General features: G+C 40.8%; 1 protein-coding gene across 7 annotated transcripts in view; it reads left to right on the top strand.

The window, feature by feature from the left end:
- The window catches only part of zgc:103755 (uncharacterized protein LOC449988 homolog), a 32,245-nt gene that overhangs the window by 16,719 nt on the left and 6,252 nt on the right, over positions 1–9,274 (top strand). For 5 of the 7 annotated variants that reach the window (XM_042071622.1, XM_042071620.1, XM_042071623.1 and 2 more), the window contains 3 exons: positions 3,393–3,464; positions 4,603–4,800; positions 5,657–5,791. In XM_042071622.1, coding sequence (XP_041927556.1) covers positions 3,393–3,464; positions 4,603–4,800; positions 5,657–5,791 — 405 coding nt within the window. Of the gene's footprint in view, positions 76–3,392; positions 3,465–4,602; positions 4,801–5,656; positions 5,792–9,274 lie in introns of those variants that run through there. The other 2 variants (XM_042071621.1, XM_042071625.1) reach the window with 2 other exon arrangements.

Here is a 9,274-nt window from a genome sequence, read left to right as displayed (position 1 = left end):
GGCGGAGAGTGGTTGGCACGCAGGGAAGAGCTGGAGTTATTCCTGTCTCCTTTATTTTGGAAAGTCCTGGCAGAGGTTTGTCTGGCACACACCTGGAGACTGTAAGATAGGATTGCCTCCATTTTAAAGTCTTTCTTTCTTTCTTTCTTTCTTTCTTTCTTTCTTTCTTTCTTTCTTTCTTTCTTTCTTTCTTTATTTATTTATGTATGTATGTATGTATGTGTCTGAGTACAAAGTGCAGCATTCCAGGCAGCATTTGATTTCTGAGCTTTCACCACTCATCTGCTTGACGGCCTGCTCCCCCTAAACTTAGACTTATGGCTTTTAAATGTTACACATGATGGCTCTGCCTTTCTCTAGCAACCCTGCCGCTGGGAGTCTCGTCTTTTCCTCCTTTACGATGCGCCTTTCTCATCATATTTATGCTCCTGGCAGCTGATGCCTCTACACTTTATGATGTCTGTCAGCCTGTAAAAAAAAGAGTTTGGCAAAGTGAGCCCTAATGACTGCAAGACCGGTTCAGACACAAGCTCTCGCTCTCCGAGAGAGAAAGGGAGATAGCAGGTATATGAAGGGTGCTCGGGAGTCGTGCTCAGAACATTTGGATTTGCATGGGAGCGATGACAGACAGCTCAGTCGCACCTTTTGTGACTCATTCTGCGCCCTGCGGACCTTGGAGCTTTGATGCGGGTGCCGTTTCTTACCCTGACGTTCCCCCAGATGTGTGCCTGTCTGCTGGGGGAAAGGCACAGCCCAAGCGGCTGGTCCTCTAGCCTGTTCCATGCCCTTGGGTGTTTTCTTTGTGTCCGATGTGATGGGAATGGAGAAGCCAAAAGGGAGCTGAAGTATTCTGCGAATCCCATTGATTGATTGTCTAATTAAATGGGTTTAATAACAACGTCTTATAGCCAGGTAGCAATTTATCAGGAGAGGAACAGCGAGAGGAGAAGGGAGTTAGAGAAAGTGTGTGTGTGTGTGAGTTCTGTGGGTGTGTGTGAGGGGAGGGGGTGCTGTGTGTTTGTGTGTGTGTGTGTGTGTGAGAGAGACACAGACCCAGATAGGAAGAGAGCACATCTGTGTGTGTGTGTGTAGATAGAGAGAGTGTGTAGATGAATGTTCTACCTGTAGCATATACCTCCTGTCTAGCTCTGGGTTGGACCTTAAATTGAATATCTAGATATTATTCTCAGAGCACAGCTGGAAGATGATCTTTGAAGAAGGACATTCCATTGCTTCTCATTCATAACCCATAATAACTTTAGACTAAGACCTCAAGGACTGATTTTCCCAGTGTGCGGTGATAATTCAGCTGTTTAACACATTTAATTTTGTTTTAAAATGAATAACCTTTGGGGTAGGGAATGTGAGGGATTGTGACTTGTGTTTTAGACAAGAGAGAGATGTAAATTGGGTAACAGTTGCAGTGAAGCTTATGAATATAATCAGAAAGCTTTCCATGGGATTTGTACTGCACTTTCATTAGCCCATGGTCTAAAGAGCATTAGAGTTACATTGAGTTGCATCATAAAATTGCCATTGATGTACTTTTTATATGTAGAGTTAAACTAATTTATGTGATACATAAAGGTTTTTGTGAATTCTTTTAAGGCAACCAAAGAACGTTGCTAAGCCAAAAAGTCCGAGCAACTGCTCAGTCCTAGCCTGGTTTCTCTTGTGTCAGTGATTTAGTTAATTGAACATTACTCCCCTGAAATAGCCATTGCTGTTTTTTTTCTCTGAAGTAATTTGAGGACCAAGTTCTCTAATGGGTTTCTCACACACAGCCTTAGCGTGGCGGTGGAGACTTGGCTGAAAGCAGGCTATTCTGCCCAGATGAGTTGTGACACATTCTTTCCTGAAAGGGAACATGTAAATGCGCCTATCACAAACAATTACTGCCCACGTCAGATTTATCACACCGGCAAAAAATATCACATTCCCTTATTTGGAACTGGTGCATTATATATTTCTGTACGAGCAAGCAGGAAGCAAGAGCACATCTGTGTTAAGGGTTAATGCAATTAATGTATGTTGAATATACTTGAAGTTAACATCCAGTTTGTTTCAAAAGGTTAAACGCATTGAAACCAATGTAATCTAATAATACATGTCTCATTTCTATGAACATATTGTAGGTTAATTAGACTACAGAAAAAAGGCAGAAAAGAAAAGTTGGATCATACCAGCACATGTTCTACTACAGTATATAATGTATTGGCTTCAGAAAGAGATTGTATTCAGGTTGGTCATGGGGCTCTCAATCTCCCATGTCTTATACAGTCCCTATGTAGGTCAGGGGTTTTCAACTGATTGTGAACCAGGGACCACCATTCTGACTAATTACCAAACGCCAGGAGCACCACTGAATAAAATACTGATTCCCACATTGCAACTACATTACTGGATCTATGGTCAGGTACCACCAGCAATGTCCGCGGACCACTGGTTGAAAACCCCTGATGTAGGTTATTGATTACTGCTCCTCTTGCATGTTGGGCATCAGGTTCTTCACTGCCCTTCACTGGGATATCCCAGATCATCAGTATATCTAGTTCAAAGGGATGTGGATAAAACATGTTTCTGCAGACAAGTTACAGTTACGTGTCAAAGAATTGAATTGTGTCGAACAACAGAAAAACAGCAGCACTATTCGTTCCTTTTTAAAAAATGTCTGGCATACCTGATGCTATGGACCCTTTCAAGAGAGTTCCATTATCAGCATCATAGTTGGCCCCACAAGACTTCCTTTTTAACATTCCATATGTTTTCTTAATGCAGAGGAAGTAGATTGGGGCCCAAATAGAACGTTCAAGCATTGTTTTTGTTTACCTTGTTGAAAGGGTCTATATTTCCATGTTCTTATGTTGTAATCTCATCCTACTTTTTCAGTTTAGATTGTTTGGTAATGCTTTTGGTCAGCTTTACAGCTTTACTTTGGTCATTTAAAGCCTTTGACTATTGACCATTGCCATTCACCTCTCTCTGACTGAAGTATTTACTGTATAACAGTGCACATGCACTGCTGTCTTAGCCAGTAGTTCTCTGCTTTAAGACTAGGGCGCAAAGTGTAAGAAGAAATATCCACAAATGTGTGGGTAGGTAGCACATATCCTTAGCTAAGTTTAGCAAATGTTTTACTACCAGTGAACTCCAGCCCCAGTCGCAGCTTTCAACAGATTCCATTTTCATTTGCTAGGCCTACATCTGACAACTCCCTGTTTGTCAGTAGATTTGTCATGGCTCCTTTTACAGTAGTTTGTTGTTTTCCCTCTCGGGTAGTCAACCTTTCATTTTTGTTTCCATTTGATGTGTTTTGCCATCCTGTCGGACTTTGTGTTAGTCTCATCACATGTCTTTGTTTTGTGTGTTTGTGTGTGTGGGTTGTGAAAAAGGTTTAGCAGCTATTAAGATAAAAGACACTTCTACTGATGAAGACAAAGTTGAGTCTCCAGAATCTCAAACAGGTACTGAAAGGAATGTGGGGTGTGAAATGGCCTGAATGATCTGAACATAATGCTACCAACTGTTTGGCAAATATAAAATCCTGTAATTTGCAGTAGCTGCCATTTTATGTTATGTTTTGTGGAGGCGATGTTGTGGAGAAGAAAGATCAAATTGTGCGTAACGAAAACACAGAGCACATTATTTCGTATCATACTTTGTAATGGTCAGCTGTATTTAGGCAGTCCAAATCCAAGAAAATAAATCTCCTCACTAGTATTTTGCTTCAATTAACACAAATAAGAATGTGGAACTAATGAATGATTTAGCTCAGTGCATTAGTTCCAGAGGGGCATGACTGGCCTGTGAGCAACCTAATGAATGTTCCCATCATTATTACACGATTCTTTGTTTTTATATTCTCTCTTTCGGAGGGGCGATCTCTGGTGTTACTCTCCCCGTAGTCATGGCTCTGTGCTGCCTATCGTACCAGTGAAGGTCCTTTCACAGCAATATGTATTTCTCCATACATATGTATCCCTCTGGCCGATGTACGGCAGTAAATGTGAATGTGAATGTTTAGGTGGATTCCTCCCCAAATTATTTAACAATACAAAACACATGCTCAGACTTGCTGTACTCAGAGCCATTTCATCTGAGTTGCTATGTGTCTTTAGTAGCAGTACGCTACGGTAAATAGATCTGTGACGGGGAAACTGGGTAAAGGCAGCAAAGAGCCCAGGGACATATCCAGGGAATTATTGTTGGATTGTAAAAGGTGCTGTGGTGTGTTAAGTAATGTTTTAGATAAATCTACTAGCTGTCGTACCTGCCTGTGTCTGGCTTTGCTTTCTAATTATTCTTGGACATTTGTGGCTCTGTAGTGCAAATTAGATGCAGTGTATTGCCTAGCTGTTGTGTATAGAGTTAGTTGTTTTTCATGACACTTTTGACCTCCATAATGCAAATTTGATGCAGTGTGTTGCCTAGTTGTTGTGTATAGAGTTAGTTGTTTTTCATGACACTTTTGACCTCCATAGTGCAAATTAGATGCAGTGTGTTGCCTAGCTGTTGAATATAGAGTTAGTTGTTTTTCATGACACTTTTGACCTCCATAGTGCATTGAGCTCATTCCTTCTTTCTCTTCCAAATGTTCCCCAGGTGCTCTGTCCAGAAGTTGCTCCTCTTCCTCATCGTCTCTGGACTCCAGATATGGCTCAGCAATGCGGTCTCGGCCATTTCCATGGCAACGTCCACCACTGCGGCCTCGGCAGGAGCACCAGTCCCTTGGTCGCAGAAGCCCTCAGCCTCCATCTCACCGGCAGCCTCGCCAATCCCTGAGCACGGCACCCCACACTGGTGATTCACCACAACTATGCACTCAGCACAACGCCACACATTAGGCCACCACGGGACCATGCCAGACTAGTTGTTCGTATATGTTCCTGTTCAAGCATGGAACTGGGTACTGTTGTGTGTTCAGTATTTGAGGATATTAAACGTTTTGTTTTTGGAGAGTACCAAAAGTTTTTGTGAGCAAAAGGTAGACAGACTGATAGTGATGTTTTAGGCATAATTCCTATCACACATCTAACTAACCTCTCAACATCTAATCACACATCTAACTAACCTCTCCTCATCATCTAATCAAACATCTAACAAACCTGTCATCATCTAATCACACATCTAACTAACCTCTCCTCATCATCTAATCACACATCTAACTAACCTCTCATCATCTAATCACACATCTAACTAACCTCTCCTCATCATCTAATCACACATCTAACTAACCTCTCAACATCTAATCACACATCTAACTAACCTCTCCTCATCATCTAATCAAACACCTAACAAACCTCTCATCATCTAATCACACATCTAACTAACCTCTCCTCATCATCTAATCATACATCTAACTAACCTCTCATCATCTAATCACACATCTAACTAACCTCTCCTCATCATCTAAGATGCTATGATGATAACAAGCACATTTAATTTCTCAGTAGGCAGCAGAGGGGCCCTTTCAGAAGTGGTGTTTTGCATTGTCCACAATGGAAAAGCTCCAACAGAGAAGGGTGTTTTAACACGATACACAGTGCATATAGTAGCATAGCATCACTGTTGGCATGGCAACAGTCAGACAGATTGCAGTATGTCATTCATTCTCCTGTCTGTGGGTCTCCGGCTCCTCTTTCTTCCCTCCCATCAGGACCGAGTAGCTGGATGCCCTTGAGCGGAGGCCTGCTGGGCGAGGGCCCTGAGTTCCACCTGGGGGAGAGGGTGCTGGTGGTGGGCCAGAGGACGGGAGTGGTGCGATTCTGTGGCAAGACCAGCTTTGCCCCCGGTGAGTCATCCGGCCTACACAAAGGCCTACACAATTTATATCCTGTGAATTGGACGAGCATGGGGCTGTGTGTCTTCAGCAGAGTTTTGCTGATGCTTACCATGCAGACGTCAAGAATTGCATCAGCTTCAGAGTCTTTGGGCGGTCATAGCAACTTATTACAAACATCACATATGAAATGTCATTTTTCATATCATATTTTCATCTTGCAGTTCAAGTCAAATATGAACTCGCATGTCCCTTGATGGTGATTTTCTAATACATCAGGAGACTCAGCCAGGCAATGCTTGATAAATCAGGAGCATGGATTTATTAACAATGATGTGCATCAAGGGAGAGCAGACAGATTTTATGTGAAGATTCACCCACATCTCTAATTTAATGGGGAAACAGTGTCTAGTTTAAGCACCGTCGAGGTAGATGTTAAGCTGCATGTTGATAAGGAGCCTCTTCGTCAGGGGAAATGGAAACATAGGAGTGGCAATGAATGTAAGGTGTGGAAAAAAACATGTTGTTATTATTAACAAACAAAAGTATTAAAAAACAAAAAGTATCAGGTGCAAAATGCTAGCCTAGAAATCTAGACGCGCCCCTAGCGGCTGCCAGGGCTAGTCTAGCAACTCTCCGTTGGCTTGTGAGCTCCAGAAATCGAAACTCAATCAGGCCAATGAAATCGTGTATAGAGTCATTAGGTGGGCTTAACATAATGATTGATGGCAGAGTTGCAACGGTTTGGCATGAATTCCCTGCTACTTGAAAACAAATAAGATGGATGTTGCTGTTGGCGAACAGTGTGACACAGGTCAAGCTTTTATTAAGTTGGCAAACGTTTGAACCAGCCAACTAGCTCCGCTGGTGGGAAACGCATGGGACTCATAGCTGCCGCTGTCCTATTGCGTGCAGAGGGAATTTGAAAGACAACTGATTATCCCGCCCCTCGGACTGAGCACTGTGAACGGTGAGTGCCCAGACCCTACATTTTAATGTGGGTCTGGCTCGTCAGGCTAGCAAAACGCTGCTTTGACTCCAAATCGCTCGCAGCAACAATGAACGCAACAATGTGGGTATCTTGCAGAAAACACAGCCTCCCTACTCTCCTTCCATGGGGATTTCAATAGACCAGGTGCTCTTCTACTGTATTTATCAATAGACTCAACTAATTTGGCTTCAGACTCGATACCTATAACCGGTGAAGACGTGGCAACTCGCCCCATCACGCATCATACGAGAACAATGGCTAACACCTGTATATGAAAGAAAAAGTGAATAAATATGGAGGACTGACACAAACAGAAATAGTGAAGTAACAGAACCCATGTGCACCCAGGCTACTGTTAACCAAACCAGCTGATGAATGGAAATAATGAAAAAGTGTATTGTGGATCACACTGTCATGCAGCAGAGCCAGCCCTGCGCTGATGTGATGAGATGTGAACACACTGACAGCGTCATGCTGCAGTCACTGATTATTTGGAAAAGACACTTTATCTGGTGACACTGAGAACATAAAGGAACTAAGAGTGGCCCTTTGATGTGTACCTGACAGAGTACACAAATCCTTCTTTGAGAACTTCTAATTATGAGACACAAGATATAAGAATATATAAGAAATATATGAATATCACACACATAACACATAGCAAAAAGATGAATACCATGCAAGAATTATAAGAATAGTTATTTAGAATTAAAAGAAAAATATCACATTACTTTACATTACATTTGGTTGTGGTTCCAGAGATTCCTTATGTCATTATGTCCATGGGCAGAACAAAGTGGGTTCATTTAAAGATAAATGTGGATTCTCTTGGAGCCACCTGAGAATTTAATGATTTTATTCTATAAATACCAGCTTGTGAGGAACATGGTGCATGATGGACCCAACAGCGTCAGTGTCATTTAATGTAGTTTTATAGATCTGTTTTTCTAGGCAAGGTAACATCTACCTATCTCTCTGCTCTCAGATTTGCATTTGGGGATTTTCCTATATTTAGATGGCAGCATCTCAGCACTTTTGCTTAGATTTGTTATGTACGACATTTCCCACCCAGACAACCCACAACATTGTTCAATTGGTATCTGTCATGGTGACACAATGTTGATTGCTGTGCCAAAATAGCAAGTTAAGTTTTTAATGTACTCACTCTGATTACCTTCATATTATTGAATTTTCTTTTTCTGGTCACTGGCTTGCTGTAAATGAAAAAGTAACTATCAGTTCAAGATTTTTGAGTCAATGAAGCCAGAAATGCAGTGACTTGAGTCAGAGAAAAACATTTGGAGAGAAAGCAGTTTTATTGATATTCTTAGTGACCTACACAGTCATCTTCAAATCCTGCCAAGAATGGAGTAATGTCTTAGTGATTTTTAGATTTCATGCTGCAATACATTTTCCCTCAGCTGATGACCACAATTTTCTATTTGTAGAGAGCCAATAACTTTAATAAATGTCTGGTTTGTCAGAATAAATTACAGTTTTTGTCAGATAAGAAGTAAGAAATAAGCCAAATAGAAAAAGAAAACATTAATATCCATTTCTTTCATTTAGCTGTTGTTTCATAGTATTTGGTATTTTTCATAGCTTTGGGCCCAGGTTTTTCAGTTGTATTATTTATCACATCATGTCTTCATTGCAGTATCTTTACTCTGTAAGACCTTCAGTTTATTACAATGTGGGGCAGAAAGAATTAATGAAAAAGATTTTCAACAGGCTTTTAAAATGAACATGTCTAATTTAGGTGAGTGAAAACTGCAGACAGAAATATCCCTTTTGGGGTCCTGGTGTTCAGATTCAGAGAGATTTATTCATCACATACACAGTTATAACAGTATATAACAAGTAGTGAAATGTAAGCCTGGTTAGCTTCATGACTGAGTTAAATAGAAAGAATCTAAGTAAAACCGATACCAGATTAAAAACAGAAGTTAATAATAAATAATTAAATAAAAATAAAGTGACATTATTAATAATAATAATAATAAATAATAAATAATAATAATAATAATAATAATAATAATAATAATAATAATAATAATAAATAATACAATCATAGGTGAAGAGAGAGTAGAGCAGTAGGCTCAAGACACAGCCCTGTGGAGCTCCTGTCTTCAGAATAATGGAATTAGAGATGAGCTGGCCCATTCTCACTACCTGGGGTCTGCCAGTAAGAAAGTTCAAAACCCAGTCACAGAGGGGGGTATTTAGTCCAAGGTCTTAGAGTCCAGCATGTGAGGAGCAATGGTATTGAAAGCTGAACTATAATCAATAAACAGCAGCCTCACATAATTCCCTTTTCCAATGTCAATATGCGGGTGGTATGAAGGACATGAGAGATGGCATCCTCAGTAGATCTATTAGATCGGTAAGCAAATTTCAGTGGGTCAATAGTGTTGGGGATGGATGAGCAGATGATGTTTTTAATAAGTCTCTCAGACTCTCACTCACAAGTGATGTGAGGGCTATAGGTTGATAGTCGTTCAGGT

The sequence above is a fragment of the Alosa sapidissima genome, chromosome 19 (assembly GCF_018492685.1).
Source record: "Alosa sapidissima isolate fAloSap1 chromosome 19, fAloSap1.pri, whole genome shotgun sequence".
Classification (NCBI taxonomy): Eukaryota; Metazoa; Chordata; class Actinopteri; order Clupeiformes; family Clupeidae; genus Alosa; species Alosa sapidissima.
The sequence above is the reverse complement of the archived record's forward strand: the minus strand, read 5'-3'. Positions and strand labels throughout refer to the sequence as shown.